Here is a 17,642-nt window from a genome sequence, read left to right as displayed (position 1 = left end):
GTAGAAAAACTTTTAGCTCTGCCGCATTGTGAGTGAGTTAGTTTAAGTTTACGCTGCACTAAGTATTATTCCAGCTATATGGCGGCGGTCCTAAAAATCGAGTCTGGATCAGACAATCCAGTGATCAACAACATGCCCTTTATGGCAAGCATGGGTTGCTGAAGGCGAGTGCTGCTCTGTATCCCTAACATTTAGACAATTGCAAACTACAAATGTCGAAATAACTCACTTCGGCCTGACTGGGCATTGGGTAGGATGCGTAAAACGATCTCCAGCATAGCGTGTATACACGTAAAATCGCGCAAAACTAAAATATGTATAGTTGCTGAAAACAACAGATCAGACTGTAGTTGGCAATAAGGTCGCTGAGTCAGGTATGACGACGGACCATCGACTCACCTGGCACACCGTTTGAGATGACCCCTCCTTCCCTTCTATAGTGACAGGGAGATTCCTTGGTAGTTAATACAGGCCCCCCTAAGTAATTGAAGGAATTACAGCAAATTTGAAGGAATTGCATCTCAAATGTAAACAAACGCAGCCCACTCGCTAAACAATTGCAGCGATATCGGTAATTTAGCGGTAATAACAGAAACACATCGGCCCTATCGGAAGCAATGTCGGTAATACTGGAAACACGCTCGGCCATCTTCGGAGATTTTTCGGTCGCGAGCGGAAACTCACGCAGCAAAACATGGCGTCGTTGGAAGAAGCACCCGTCTCGGTGAGTTGTGTTTTTAGTTCCTACTATTACATTTTTATACTTATCCATCTTTGACCACCCGTGTTGAATGCGTCTAGGTATGAGGTGTTATCGGGGCAATAGCTTATGTTTTTAGGAAAAGATTGTCAATGCAGAAGAGTGTCACAAGTCATGCCCCTGGAGATTGTTTACATCTGAACAACGAAGTCGTGCCGATGATTACGAACATCATGAACGTGCGCCATGAAGAAGTTTATGAGCCATAATGTTTCTTGCCATGAAGCGCAATTGACAAGTTTAAACGCATTTTACAAAACAAAATGATGTTATATCTAGCGCACGTTCGTAATCATCGGCACGACTTCGATGTTCAGATGTAAACAATCTCCAGGGGCATGACTTGTGACACTCTTCTGCATTGACAATCTTTTCCTAAAAACATAAGCTATTGCCCCGACAACACCTCATACCTAGACGCATTCAACACGGTTGGTCAAAGATGGATAAGTATAAAAATGTAATAGTAGGAACTAAAAACAAAACTCACCGAGACGGGTGCTTCTTCCAACGACGCCATGTTTTGCTGCGTGAGTTTCCGCTCGCGACCGAAAAATCTCCGAAGATGGCCGAGCGTGTTTCCAGTATTACCGACATTGCTTCCGATAGGGCCGATGTGTTTCTGTTATTACCGCTAAATTACCGATATCGCTGCAATTGTTTCGCGAGTGGGCTGCGTTTGTTTACATTTGAGATGCAATTCCTTCAAATTTGCTGTAATTCCTTCAATTACTTAGGGGGGCCTGTAATAGTTTCAGTATTTAACTTATTATTTTTTACGACAGCTATCGTTTGTAATGCATCTAAGTTTAGTTTTAGAAATGGGCAATTAAAAAGTGCCATTTGTAAAACAATATCATCGGACACTAATTCACATAAAGTTATGGTCTGTTCCAAATAAATCGCTTTGGGCTTAGAAACAAATGCATTGCTCATTTCTGCACTAATTTCTCCTCAGTAAAGTCCTTTTTCTACATTCCCCGTCTCCCAACCACTGGAGCTGTAGTTAGGCCGAATTTTGTTAAACAGATATTTCCCACTTTCACATATTAACCACATAAAATGAGGATATAAATGAGAAGAAACTGGGGGTATTGTTTCTATTTCCGACATTACTTTAGCTAGTTCATGTTATCAGTCAGTAACATCTCCACCTGACGACCAACCAGTATTTCGAAACCATTGTCCACCACACGTCAGCCACTGGGTAATCTGTAGTGGGCCACCAGAATGTCATTGTCAGGACCCCTCCTGGTATAAGGTTTCATGATGAAAGTCTTCAGGGGAAAAGCATCATTTGCTAGGATGTAGTAGGGTGTGTCTCTGTCATCATCAGGCAGGAGATTGCTGTTCGATACGTTTATGGTGTTGTCATCAAGGCACGTTTTCAGCACCAAACCGCTGTGAACTCGATTCAGGAACTCATACCCAAATCAAGACACACTGAAGTGGACATCAGCACAGTACTGTGTCCCAATTGAGGACTCATACTGCTGTCAATCATTGCCCTCCACGACCAAAAAATTATGACTGCTCTGTACTCGAGGTTATCCATTGTTGCTGTTTCAATAAGGGTACATCTGACTAGATGTTGCATGACCAGAAACTAGCATTACTTATATCATTATCAAAACACCACAAACATTATGCATGTTCTGTTGGTTTGTTGTATTATTGCACAAGACAAGCACTCAGACAGGACAAGTCATCTTGGAGGTTATGGAAAGGGGAATGTGGAGACGAATAGCTTTAACCACTGATGTCAAGACATGTGTATAAGCAGACGACACAAAAACATTACAAGACAAAGTTCTCAATCAATATTTTAATGCCTTGTTTCCATTATTTACAGGTAACTATGAATCTAACAGAACAATAAATAACAATTTCTATGATGAAAAAGTATACACAATCAATTGCCAAGATTCTTCATCATGACAAACTTAGTGAATAAAATACATTTGGGATCATAATTATGTCACAACTATTTTTTACGGTGATTCACAACTTACTGTGATCAGTATAGATAACTGTGCATTACACCTTAGAGACAGTGCAGTAACATAGTGATAAAGTTTTTTACTTGGTTAATCTCTCCTGCTGTACAATTCTGCTGTCAAGATGTCACAAAATATAAACAGATCAAGTGTGGCGCAATGTTGATCAGATGTAACCCGGTATATTGAATCCTGTTCACTCCTCATGCACCCAAACGTAAGTAGAAGTCAGCTGTGACATGTGGATGGAGTACTGCTGAACTTCATGTAGGTTAAGAGTGAGCTTTGGTCAGTATTCATACCTTTAAGATCGGGTTAGATTTGATCTCCAGTAACCCATGCTTGTTGTAAGAGGCAACTGACGGGGTCATTTTTGCTGACTTGGTTGACATGTGATGTCATCATAGCTCAACTGTGTAAATCACTACTCATGCTGTTGATCACTGGATCGTCTGGACCAGACTCAATAATTTACAGACTGGAATATTCCTGAGTGCCCATAAAACTAAACTCACCCAGATACTGTCTTTCTGAGCAAACAAGCATGGTCGTATACTGTTTTGACACTCTTCCTTTAGCATCACACCCGACCATACCAGACACAGACACATTGTACCAAGTGGGGAATACGGGTCTACAGTGTGACGAGCGTTCATTCATACACTTACAATATTCATTCATTCACAGCAATGTTCCTCTCCTTAATGCACATTGTAAACGTTCCATCATATCGTGTTGATCTCTCCCATGATGTTGACTAGTCGACCCTTGTACTTCTTCGATATCTCACCTTCCATCTACAAAATAAAACAATAACTTATATATATACCATGTATATTTTTTTTTTATCACCATATAGCAATATTCCAGCCAGAGTATACTCACTATGTCAATCACTGGATTGCCTGGTCCAGGATTTGAATATTAACTACCATGTTAACTATCATTTTCAGTCATATTCCACAATATTATCATATGTTCCCAACTTTTGGACAAACTATTTGTCTAATATAGGTATTTTTGTTTTGGGAAAAGGAAAAACAGTTGTTTAGCAACATCTTGCATTGATTGTATTGTCTTGTCTATACAACAAATAATGTCAATGTATAATTCACTTTTGGCACCAGAAAATGTTCTTTGAAAAAATTCCTTATATAGTCTATAACTGTAGGATACTTATATTTGCTAGTGCACATATCCATGCAACTTGTACATGACCATGGCACTCATTCACATTTTTTTCTCAGCACTCCTGTCAAACAATCAAGCTCTGTATAATGGACTGGTGCTCAGGGAATAAAACATCAAAACAACTGACCTGCTTCTGCATGACCTTCGTCTTGCTGACCAGAACGTCCAGTTTGGGTTCCAGCTGACCCTGTTCCTCCAGCGCCTGCTTCCGCTTCACAACCATCTCCTTCTCATAGAACGCCATCTTGTCCGCGAGGGTAAGCGTCTGCTTCAGCGAGTCCTTCAGTCTCTCTACATACCTGTGCAAGGGAAGTATGTGAGCATAGGTTAAGGCACATCACACCACATTTCTCTAAAAATACATAAAGTATTACTTTGAAAAAAACTAACTACCAGGCATCAGGGAAGCTACCACATAATTGATTGATTTCATTCATGACAAGCATCGGTGGGTGGGGGGGGTTCACTTACTATGTACATTACACTAATTTTAGGCATGTCATTCACATTGCACATGCAACTCCATAAAAATCATCATCACTCCCCTAGCCATAAATTATGAACGATCCCGTAGTTACCTGGTCATAAATCTGGAAAATATGTACATCCTTACCGAGAAGCAGGAACTGATACAGAGGTCAGACAACAGGGAGGAAGCATCATCTCACCAAAGTAACACTTACCTGGGAGAATTCCTTATCAGCAACAGGTGCTGCATCTGGACTGAAGTCAACTTCTCCAATATGGCCTTGACATTATTCAACATGTCCTTGACCTTGGACACATCAATCTGTATGGAAGACGGCGCTGACTGGAACTGACTCCCTGCTAACACATCATCTTCTGACCCCATGTCTGACAACCTCTGACTCAGGAAGGCTTCTAACTAAAGAACAAAAGTTCCATATCACGGATTTATCCTGGATTCTCTATTTAGTACCTCTATCAGACAAACTGGAAAAGAATCGTCATATTGGTATTTCAAAGTTTATATTATATATGAATTCAGAGGCATTTACCATTGTTGTGAGACTGCATTCAATGCAAAATTAAGCATTAAAACTTGATTAACGTTATGGGAGAGAAACTGATTTGTGTATGCTGAGCAAACATGGAACATGACCATAATGAATATATTTGGAGGCATATTTTGCTGGGAAGATTTAACACCCAATTAAAAATAAAAATCCACTAACGTACATATGATCACAAAGATTCTTGTTCAGTGTATATCCTGCTATTTCCATATCATGTGATCATCCAATGACAAGATACTCATTCTAGTGTTTGTTACCTCCAACAGGTCATTGATAAACTCGTTCCTTGTATCAGGGTTGTCCAGAACAGACAGGGCATCTTTCCCTCTTGCCACGCCATCGCCTGTTAGAGAGTGAGTTGAGTTGAGTTTTACACCACCTTTAGCAATATTAGTTATTGCAGTAATATCATGCTATGGGACACCAGAAGTGGACTTCACACATTGTACCCATGCGGGGATTCGAACCTCGACTTTTGGTGTGGTGATCAAACACTTTAACCACTGGGCTACAGGATCACCTGTAAGTCCATCGCTTGTCTAGAGACTCCAGAAACACAGGTAACCACAAATGTAACAAACTCCTTTATCAGATATTGTGAAAATCCAAAATAAATTCCCCCACAACGAATATCTGGGTCTAAAGTAATGTCAAAAATAGAAAAAAAAACTGTTTCTAGGCTGTTTCTCTGTATCCCTCAAATTTACACAACTGCAAATAGGATATGTCGAAAAGTCACTTTGGCCTAACTGGGGAGGACATATGCAGAAAAGCATTTTTACTCGTAAAATCAGGCAAAACTTAGAAAAAATACTAACAGCTGCTGAAAGCATTAGATCAGACTATAGATGGCAATAAGGTCACTCAGCCGGTATGACGATGGACCATTGTATCACCTGGCATGAAATGCATGCGCTGACTTCTGGCACAAGAGGTCCTCTCAAAGATATTTTTTGCCTTTTCATGTGTTGATCGACATTACTAGATAATGTTATATATATGTTAGGACAAGCCGTTTACCTCCTTATGGAATTATCATATCTTAGCCGATATCTCTGTCCCCAAGACCAACCCCAAATCATCGTCTGTTTCACCCATCCTGGTTTTGTTTTTGAGATGACCCCCTCCTACCTGTTTCTTTTTATAGTGATAGTGAGACTCGATGGTCATTACATCCTTCATATTTTGAGCATGAAGGTTATTATGTTTTACACCAGCAATCATTTATAATGCTAAGTCTAAATTAAAAATGGACATTTAAAAAGTGCCTTTTGTAATACAATATCATCACATACCAATTAGCATAAAGCCATGGTCTGTTCCAAATAAGTTGCTTTGGATTCTGAAAAAATCTGCATTGCTCATTTCTACACTAATCTCTCCTCAGTAAAGTCCTTTTTCCAAAGTCCCTATCTCCCTACCAATGGAACTGAAGTTAGGGAACTCATTTAGCCAAACAGGCATTTCACACTTTCACATATCAACTACATAAACTGTTGAGATAAATGTGAAAAATAATTTGTTCCTATTTCCGACAGCACTTTAGTCATTCTATTTCAAAATGTACAGCTAACTGTGAATCTAACTCGCCACTGTGGATCTAAGATGCCCTAATAACATACAACCATCATTTACCTGCAGCATACTAAATAGTTTCCACATTTTACAAGCCACTCACAGGCTAGCTGTGTCTGAAAGTTACTAGCCCACAAAATATTTCAATAGTCAAAAATAAAAAGTAGAAACTAAGCAACAGATAGATAGAGAGAAACTAAGGAATAGATGAGAATAAGATACTGTCAGCATGACACAGGTTTCATCATTAAGATGAAAATATGGTGAGCATTTTCATAGGGCCATAATCTTGCATAATTTACAAGTGTATTATAACTTTACAAGTCAGAGAGAGTGACATACTTTCAAAATCACCTCATGAAAATTCACTAAGTAGTCAGGGCAGTGACTGTAGAGATTTACTTGCCCAGCTGGATTTTACTAGCCGTGGGCTGGTGGGCCAGTGGGCCAGTGGCTATTTCGTACACTGTTTACCTGCAGTATCCACTGTGATGTCCTTAGCTCCTTCTTCAACCAAGTCACCATAGTCTATACCATTTTCATCATCGACCTGTAGAGATGGAGAAATATTAATGGACACCTGTAAATTCAGGCTGTGATACTTCATGCTGAATTAATAAACTGAAAACTATCATCTTCCATGTGCCTTAACATGTGATAATTACCTTGAGTTCCGTTTCTGCTCCACCGCTTTCCACAGTGATGTCAGTGATGTCAGTGATGTCAAGGTTTATATCGTCACCAAAGTCTATCTGCTCTTCATCACCTCCCCAATCGATCTGACACAGAGACATGGAGTTGACCATCGTCGAGACAACAGTGCACAAACTCTAACTTACGGTAAAATTTACAGTGGTACATACGTGTTGAGAAGTGGGTGAGAATGTTTTCTCTGCAATATTCTATCATTTGCAAACAATCCTTCGAGACTCACCAAGTCAATAAACAAAAAAATGTTTTGATGATAATTTTAAAACTCTCATTTTGATAAAATGTCAACAGAGACAACATCTGTCTTACTAGCCTATTACACAATAATGCAAAAGTGAGATTTGTGTAATTTATCACAAATAAATGGAAAATGTAAAACACTTCCAGGAGCAGGACATCCTTTCACAAAGCTCTGAAGTCACCTTCAGTCACTATGGTAACGTTAAAGCAATGTTGAAGAATTGGAGTTAAGGTTAACCTCAGTAAAGTTAGCTTCATGACCAATAAACACATTCTTACATCTCCTGCCTCTTCAACTACTTCCTGCTCATCAGTTGTGTCAATCTGTATATTTGTGTCTTCAACCTTGTCGGGAGTGCTTCCTGTACGCCACTGGTATGTTGTCACATCACCATGCGATATGACAAACTTCAGAAACTGGAGGGATTCAGATTCAAACTTGTCACTGAAATCACAAAGCAGGTTTTAAAGCAGTGTTTGAAATACTTGCCTACCCGACTGCTTGGGAGGAGTTATTTTCAACAGACTGCCAGGTTCACAAATTCACATGTTTGACAGTCGTGCTAAAATATAAATGTGCATATGAAGATATTTTGTTGTTTTGGTCACTGTTGGCAACGTTTACATCTAACCAGCCATGTGGTCTAGCTGAAAGTTTTGAGAGTTTCACACCCTGTTTTGAAGTCATCCTTTCCAGTGAAACACATAACTTCACACAAATACTGCCTAGAATCACAGCTCTAATACAAATATAAGCATGTTCTAGTGATGATGTTCATAATGCAAGAAAAGTTAAGGAAATAACCCTGTTCTCTTTTAAATTCATTCATTTTAACGGCAAAGCACTAGGTTCCTGACTATAATTATACCTCACATTGGAAACACAGCAAGTTTTCTCCAAGGTAACCTTTTATCAAACTAGATCATTGTTAAAAGGCACCTACTGAACACCAAACAAGTTGATAGGACAACACAGTTACATCCACTAAACAGCCAACAAGCTGATAATATAACTGTACAACCAATTTTTATATATTCATTACCTTTTCATAACATATGATACAAAGTTTGTATAATAATCCACAGCTGATTGAAGAGACATTGCTGACTTTGCCATTTTCTGATATTCTGTTGGAAGATCTCTAACAAGGGCAGCTAACTCTGATTTTATCTTCTTTCCCTGAAAGAAATATAATTACAAACAACAATCATCATCCACACACTCAACACTCAACTCAACACTCTGTAAAAGACGGTAGGCCTATCATTTTCACACAAAGAGGTAGTGTTTAATCTTGCTATAATGAGTCACAAAGACTCCAAATACTTGGATAATGGTTTGTATTTAAGATTTTATTGACATTTCCTACTGTAAAACTCAGCCTCTTTGCAGGATAAATCCCTGTCGGAAATACTGACATTTTCATCCGCTGAATTTGTAGACATCCCTAATGATCATTATCATGTAATTTCCCATCACCAACACCACCACCGGGCAGTGGGTAGTACCTCTATGCCCATCTGTTTACAGGACGCATCATACTTCCGTCTCAGTTCTGATTGGTTGCTACTGTAATCTGCCTCCTTCCTGACACAATCCTGCAACACAAAATAAACTTGAAACTATAAACAGAACCTCATATTTGCACACCAAATTCCACACCTATCAATACGCTCGTAACACTGCATTATTATCAACCTTCACACTGAGACAGTGTGCCCTCAAATGGCATACGCGACCCATGAAGATCGGGACAGGAATTGGTCTTCGGCGACCCATGCTTGTCCAAAAGGTGACCAATGGAATGAAGTAATCAGGCTCCCAGACTTGGTTGACCCGTGTCATCATAAGATGCTAAGATTGATGCTTGGTCACTGGACTGCCTGGTCCAGACTCAATTGTTTACAGACCACCTCCATAAAGAAGGATATAGCTGAGCGCAAACAAAGAAATATACATCAAATGTAATTGTCAGTTCCCTAAATGAACGTAAGTCAGTCACTGTATTGTCTAGTCTAAACTCCTTTTATCACAGACAAGTGCTGGAGGTTCCACGCATGAGTGTGATGTGTGGAGCCCTTTTCTGGTACCATCCAACAGTATTGCTCAAATATTGCCATTGTAAATCCATACTCTTCTGTCACAAGTATTCACAGGTCAAAGCTTGAAACAGCTAATTGCAGCCTTAAACATCAAAGCCATGTGGTTAAGTTGCCTTGGAATACCTAGAACACAGGGTCACCCATGTTCTCCATTTAATAATAATAAAGCCCTCAATAACTGAGCGAGTAAGTGAGCATGGTTTCACGCCACTTTCAGCAATATTCCAGCAATGTCATGGCGGGGGCACCAGAAATGGGCTTCACACATAGTACCCATGTGGGGAATTGAACTCACCCTGAATAAGACCTTAAGCACTTGAAACAATGAAGGAAATGAATAATCCTCCGTAGATCCTTATTTGTAAATATGCATCTCAGCCAGGTGCAGTTTCACAATATCCTTCACAAGTTTAACCCTCCAGGGAATCTTACAGCAATGTTGAAGCCATACCTTCTGAATCTGTTGGCATTTTGCTATTTGTTTCTTCAGCGCTGGAATTTCATAATTAACATTCCGGGATATCATCTGTGCCACCTCCCCTGAAATAGGAAATTCAGATAGTGCTAAATGAGACAGGGCAATAAATGCAGTGCCACAAATGTAATGGGGGGAACAAAATGAAATATCATTAAAACATATCACCAATGTGTTTTTTTCTTTAAACTGCTAACTTTCCATACATTGATTAACTGCCACTTATACCACATGAATTGAGAGGAAGACTATGTCATCACACATTCACTTACCAAGATATACTCCATCTTTTTCAAACAGCTTCACTATTTCAGCCCAATCCTGAAAATACATGGTACAGTGATTCAATGTACCACAGGCTGAGAGCTCAGTGTTTCAATATCGGATATGGTAGGGTTCAAACCAGGTTCATGCATGGAGTAGTCATCAGTATCCCTGTTTCATTGAGTAGACACAATATCATTGTGATTGCTGCAAATAATGCGGACCAAAGACATACTCTCCAATAACTGTCTTGTAGTCTGAGTTGGACGTTATTAGGACCCTTTCGTGGGGTTCAGCTTATGTACGAAACATACCATTTTGATTTTGACCTTAAGAGTCAAGTTGGGTCAGCTTTCTATGATAATGTACGGTAAATAGACACATTTTAGGATTACACCACAAAGCAGAAGACCTACATTACTTGTTCAATCTAGCTCACAATGCCCTGTTGACTTAAATGTCCAGATAAGTTTAAGTTACCACCATACAATAGGTTTAAGATCCCTGTATACATATTCACTTGTGATGGATGAATGTAGTTCCACAAAACCATTAAGTATTAATGTTACCAAAATTTGAAAAACAGTCTGACAACAAATGTCATAAAGTAAAAATTAACTGAAAACATCCCTTAATAAATCTGTATACCAATCTCATACACATGATAAAGATTAAAAAGTGTTCTGTGAATACAAATGAAACATACAACAGTAAAACTGATGGCATCTGTTTAACTGATTGTGAGTGAGTGATCAGTGATCAGCAGCATGAGCATTGATCTGTGCAACTGGGAACCAATAACATGCAAGTCTGACCACCCAATCCCATTAGTCGCCTCTTACGACAAGCATAGTCGTCTTTTGTGACAAATATGGGTTGCTGAAGACCTATTCTATACCAGCATCTGTTTTCACAAGTATCAGCTGTTGATCAGTGAAACTACTTCAGAATAATGACACTGCAAACAGAGGCCAAATCTTAGACCCACCTTAAGTCGTTGGGAAGAATATTGACCAAAGATATTCTTCTTTCCTGATTCTGTTTCCTTCAAAAGCCCCAGGATTGTCAAACAGTGGAAATAGTTGATATCTAAAGGAGAAAAGTCAATGTCAAAGAGTGCTTAAACATGCAAAAAGGAAGACAAATATTGGATTGGTATAACTGATTGCAACAATTCGAGTTAAGACATTTGTTCTTTATTTGTTTGCTAACACCCCACTCGGCAATATTCCAGCTATATGACAGCAATCTGTAAATAATCGAGTCTGGACTAGACAATCCAGTGATTGAAATTATAAGCACTGACCTACACAACTGGGATACAATGAAAGGTGTCAACCAAGTCAGCAAGCCTGACCACCCGATCCTGTTAGATGCTTCTCGGGACAAGCATGACTTACTGAGTTAGAACAGATACAAAACGTGCCACATGAACTAATTCTAAAAATGAAATGTTTTAACTAATTTGAGGTTGCCTTTGTGTTACCTGCTTTTTATCCAGGAACATTATACTTGAGCAAAATAAAACTTCAAGTGCACTTATCACCATCCACCTTAAAACAGCATATTAGCATAATCTGTTGCCAATCTGTTGTATATCATAATATTACTTGTGTCTTATTTCTAGCACTTTCAGTCATAAAAACCGTGAAAAGAACATGCAGAGGATAATTCTCAGGGGACATAATAGCTAATGGTTTGGACAAACTTTTTGCAGATTCATTGACGAAATGGCAGCACTAATACAACTAAACCTTACAAGTTCCTTCAAGCAGTGCCGATATCTCCTCTACTTCTGGCATGTCCTGAATTGCTGAGTTGATCTTCTCCCGGATGGTAATGGTCGCCCTCTGCCACTCCTTGCTGCAGTGGCGCCGACTGATGAGCCAGTCTAATGAGATCAAAGGGAAAACAAAACATAATATTCACTACTGGAAAACAATAAACAGATTATCAAAGGGTACAAAAATGTCATCAGAAATTTTAGAGTCACTTTTCAGATTTTTCTGTTCAGGTTGTTAATGTATATAAGTATAAAGACAAAACATGTGGTTCTCTGTTGTTTCTCGTGTTAGTTAGACATTGCATTAGCAAATTTCACATCTAATAAAAATGATACAACTCACTACTTTTAAGTGATAACTGATATGTCATGAACATAAACTTCCCAGAGTCATCAAGAAATATTCATTCATGACTTTTCAGTTGGTGAAGTGAGTTTTCTAAGAATGAAACACGTTTTCAGGCCAAGACAACGCCAAAATAGATTCTATCGTGAAGTCTTTCAAACACTAAAACAGTAGTTCCAAAACCTCCTGTGTTCAATTATGAGGAAATGTGAGTAACCGCTTAGTTGTTTGGTTACTGCAACCAATCTTCAATTATTTGAAATAATTGGAGCACCACCAATTCTTACCACTCAAAAATGGTCAGTGATCATCCAACTCTTACAGCTTAAAAATAGTCAGACATCATCCCCACAAATTCTCACTGACCTTGTTATTATGCAGAGTGTAATACACCTTCACCTGATATATAAGCAAAAGAACAATTCACATGACACTTACCAAGCAGCTTGTTATAGTGAATATCTATAGGAAGACTTTCAGCACTTTGCTGTGACATCTTTGTCAGATTATTAAATCACCAACACAAGTTAAATGTTTCCTCAACTTATGACACCTGCAGAAAAAGGAAAACAATTCATCACGTCATGAAGGTTGTCATGGTTATAGTATTTACATAAATTTAATATACATGCATATGTGTGCGACTGCATGTTTCAGTCTGGTTTCTGTCTGCTTTCACTGTATTAGTCCACTGACATACCAGGGCCACGGGGTAGTCAAGTGGTTAATGGTGCGATTCCTGACATGGTTACAATGTGCGAAGCCCATTTCTGCCATTTCTGGTGTTTGCATTCAAGATGTTAATGTGATATCGCTAAAAGCTTCATAAAGCTAAACCCACTCACACTCACTTATCAGATGGCATGTTGTCAATTCTCATGACTACTTTTACACACATTACATACTGGATACAAGAATATGCTTCCTTGTTTTATCCTTTGATGCTAAACCCCAGGCTGGGAAATAACAAGTATTGGCTTTCAATTTCTTTTAGAAACCAGGGACTGAACTGACAGGCAGTCAACATATGTCACAATGAGTATCTGGTAACAAATATGAACAGTGGAAAATAACTGCATGAAGTTACTGAGTCACTTGTTTTGATGGATATTTGTAGGGTCATCAGAACATTCGAATGAAACTGAGACATCTAAGTACCAACTCTAGCACAGTTGAGACCATTATTTATAGGCTCTGAGCACAGCGGAACTGCGAATGGCTCATTAGATCAGTTATGGTTCCTTAGACATGCTAGATGATACAATCCTAGTTGGATAACTGTGGCAATTTTAGAGCTAATACATGCACAGACCTGACAGACAGATTTCAAACTGGCATACAGTTTTATCATATTCAGTGCGGCTATCGTCCTTGCTGCTAGTGCCAACTAAAGTCATAATATGACATATTCCTAGCAAGTCCACACTAAGTGAGTTGCCAAGGGACGTAACTCTGTAGTACTCATGAAAACCTGGTCCAATTTTGGGGGTCCTTGTTTTACGCGTTTTGGCTTTTTCCACGATGTATTTGGGTGAAAAACAACGACTGGTCCCTTCAGAAGATATTCCCGCGTTTGCGCCATTGGCGAAAAAGGTTGGTCTGCTCTGTTCTTTCATAGTTTTCCAACACTTTTAAATATTGCTGAACATTGAAATTTGTTTTATCAATCGATGGCACACTTTAGATTATTTTTATCATAAGCACACATCAATCCTCTCCATTATAAAACAAATTTTAACTTAATGTAACCAGGGATGCACATTTCAGATAGATTTGTGTGAGGGAGGGGTGTATTGCCAGGGGCAGACAACTCCATGTGTGAATCCAGCTAACAATGATCGTGTCATTACCTCATTCATTGAGTAATTTTATTTAACATGCTTAATATGTTTTAAAGTGTTCAAATGTGTGTACTTTGATTATTAAACAGGTAGGAAAGCATTATTTATGTTTCAAATACCTTGTGCAATATGTATGTTATTTTCAGATTTACATGTATTTTCTGTCTGTATCCAGAAGTGACAGCCATAGAACACAAAATTGTGGCTAATAATAGTAATATTTGAAAACTGACAATATTTTATTGATCTTTTAATTTAAGCAGAATTCAGCATTATTCATTTGTGGATGTCATAGCACTTACATAAACACATGATGTAGATTTGGGTAGAGAGTAAGTATTTTTTGCACATTACAGCATGACAACATACACGCAACATACACTGATATAATTCAGCATCAGATTTGCTTCAGGTTTGAAACATGGTATCTTCAGCACTGTCTTTAAAAGCACTGTCTAAATTGAATTTTCAACACTGGTGATACAGGTTTAAGATTAGAATATATGAAAACATGTTACAATCTTAAGTTCATCCAGAGACCATATAATATCTATTATATGGTCTCTGGTTCATCTTAATTGATGCAAAACAAAGGTAGCACTTCATAATCTTGACTCTCTAACTTGAATCTGTTTCAATAATTTAGTGTTAAGATACTGATTTTGCCAACATTGACATTGTACATCAGTCATGATGTTTAATGAACCGTTTCTTTCTTCTTCTGCAGACCTGAAACATACATTGATTCGAAGTTCTAGGATGTTCAAAGAAGACATATAATTCCAGATGAAACATTTTTCCTCTGTAAAGCACTGTGCTGATAGAAAAGACTATTAATATATTTGTGGTTCAACAACATTTACTTAAAATAGTTTGGTACTTGAAATAAATAGGTGTGACGTTTTTTTTCACAAAAATGGAAATGTGGACATTTCGCAGAGTTGACAGTAGTTGACTTGATCACCTTGTTGATCAAGAACGGATGGACAGAATTTAATCAGGTAAAGTTTGTTGCAATGCGGATGTATCAACAAACCTTGGAAAAATAGTTTTAAAAATCTGAACCGTTGATCTAAAAATGGTGTGGACTTGCTAATAATATTCCGTATGATATCAAACTTACGTCATGGTGGATTATTTCAGATCAAACAAGATGTGCTATGGTTATTGGATCACTGTCTTCACATCAAAATATATACAGCACATGGGTAATTCAGGAAAATCTAAAAACATTAGCATGAGCACCGACCCGGTTTGAAGTTGAACAGAGAACCGCCAGCATTGTGAATGGTAACACCTGTTTTCTTTTTGACAAACAAAATGCAGCCCGTAAATCGACAGTTGCTGATAACAATAAACACGTCAGCCCAAACTGGCAATTTAAGAAAGATTCACTTACAGACTGGACGTCTACAACGTTTCTCACTCTGCACCATATGTTGTGCAAGTTGTCTCTACTTCCGCACACGTGTTTAACCGTATCTCGTAAATAACGTTAACTCTGGTTGGTTCAATTTTGTTGACACCACTGGCTCCTGACAGTGTTCGTGGAGTGAAGAGTTTCTAACTGCTCGAAGCTGCTGTAAAATACTTCCTTATTGTCGGGCCAAAACAAGCAGGGGAAAAGAAATACCGTTTTGTCTTCTGCGAGCATAGAGAAAGTGCAACGATTGCTATGATGAGACGGAAATTGTAATGATAAAGTGTGAACTATAGTTAGGGACCGTTCATTATTTTTGGCAAATGATGTATTTATGATTTTTATGGAGAAACATGTACCCCACCACTAAAATTATTAGTACAAAGTAAGAGTTCAGTGCACTCCAGTATGATGGGAACAGGTCAAAAGGGCCAAAACTGAAAAAGTCAAATGACTAAAGGAAAGTTAAAATGGCCAACGGAAAGTCAAAAGGGCCATAGACTTCAGTCAAAAGGGCCAAAGACTGTCGTCAAATGGGTCAAACGTTTAGAAAACAGTCAGATTAAAAGAAACATATGACAAGTTTTTGCAGTAGTTCTAATCCTAAACATCCTAACCATATCAGAGTGTCCCAGTCATGTTTATTTAAGACATCTCTTCGTGGTCAAGTATTTACTCTGTACCATACAACTGTTTGTGTAATGATTACATGTAGTCAGCAATGTACACAAGATTAACAGTGGTGGTTAAGTACACTGTTAAGATTCTGTGTCTTTACTGTTGCTTATGTTGCTGAACATGAAGGTTAAGTGTGTCCATCAGTATTTCATGTATTGTTGTTTTTGCTCAGTATTGAATATTACAGTTGTCTGTGTAAGCATAGGCTCAGTGTGTATTATTCGTTTCACTGTTTATAGCAGTGTCCACTAAGTTAACTTATCATTGTTATGAGCAGTGTTACGAATAATACTAAGTTTACTTATACTGGGATATTAAGTTGTACATTGTAGCTAAAATGAATGGTCCAGATTGTCTTTGACAGTGAATGAGTGAGTATCTATAATGGGTCGCCAAATGGCAAACCAGCAAGATTGACCCTCATTTCAGGCACACTTTTAACTGAACTTTGATGTCAGATCTGTCTTATAGAGGACTTTCTCAGTTACACAGGTGCCGTGGCTGGGTGTCACCCAGGTCCATGAAGATCCTGGTTAGGTCTTCAGCAACCTTATGCTTGTCATAGGAGGTGACTAACAGGATTGGGTGATCACGTTCACTGATTCATTTCCCATTTGGTTAGATCAATGCTTATTGATTGTCTGGTCCAGACTCAATTATTTACAGACCACCACCATATAACTTGAATATTGCTGAGTGTGGCATTAACTAAAAACAGACAAACCACTCGTCCACAACATATCATGCTAATGACAATGTCTGGACCAAAACCGATTGGTTCTCACTTAACCAATCAACTAAATTTGATCAATGGTCACATGACAATGCTGGACCTGTTTTAACTGATTTTTATATGGCAAACAGATGCAGCTATGTCTTATATGTAGCATCATGTCTGCAAAGAAGTATTAATTATATAACACCCGTTCTTGTTTTCATGGTATGTCTCTCAAGCAAATAGTACCTCTTTAAAAACAAAATGTGTACAAATGTGTACCAAATTGCAGGCCCTTCTCTGTAGTTTTCTAGACATTCAGTAAGAATCTTCATAGAGAGTGTCTTAACAGAATTTTAAATAAACAGTTACATTCTGACTTGTCAGTTCAATAATCCAGTAAAGTTCAGAATTATCCTGGCCAGTAGAACAGCCCAGCAGTTAAAGTGATTGCTTGTCACGCTGATGGCCCAAGTTCAATTCCCCATGAGTTCTGATGCCCCCTG

General features: G+C 38.4%; 1 protein-coding gene across 2 annotated transcripts; it reads right to left on the bottom strand.

Annotated features, from left to right (window-relative positions):
- Window positions 1-2,570: 2,570 nt before the first annotated feature.
- LOC137297978 (CDK5 regulatory subunit-associated protein 3-like) lies at window positions 2,571-15,849 on the bottom strand. 2 transcript variants are annotated; one of them, XM_067829991.1, is made up of 15 exons: window positions 15,723-15,849; window positions 12,921-13,035; window positions 12,113-12,244; window positions 11,342-11,442; window positions 10,362-10,410; window positions 10,066-10,154; window positions 9,021-9,110; window positions 8,555-8,691; window positions 7,791-7,956; window positions 7,226-7,339; window positions 7,035-7,110; window positions 5,243-5,328; window positions 4,632-4,834; window positions 4,076-4,247; window positions 2,571-3,554 (listed from the first exon to the last, which is right to left on the bottom strand). In XM_067829991.1, exons 2-15 carry the CDS (start codon window positions 12,976-12,978, stop codon window positions 3,483-3,485), a joined length of 1,545 nt encoding a protein of 514 aa, XP_067686092.1. In that variant the 5' UTR covers window positions 12,979-13,035; window positions 15,723-15,849; the 3' UTR covers window positions 2,571-3,482. The 2 variants fall into 2 exon arrangements, with proteins under 2 accessions (XP_067686092.1, XP_067686093.1); XM_067829992.1 differs by having other exon boundaries at window positions 15,573-15,768.
- Window positions 15,850-17,642: the final 1,793 nt, after the last annotated feature.

Source organism: Haliotis asinina, chromosome 10 (genome assembly GCF_037392515.1).
Source record: "Haliotis asinina isolate JCU_RB_2024 chromosome 10, JCU_Hal_asi_v2, whole genome shotgun sequence".
NCBI classification, from domain to species: Eukaryota; Metazoa; Mollusca; class Gastropoda; order Lepetellida; family Haliotidae; genus Haliotis; species Haliotis asinina.
The sequence above is the reverse complement of the archived record's forward strand: the minus strand, read 5'-3'. Positions and strand labels throughout refer to the sequence as shown.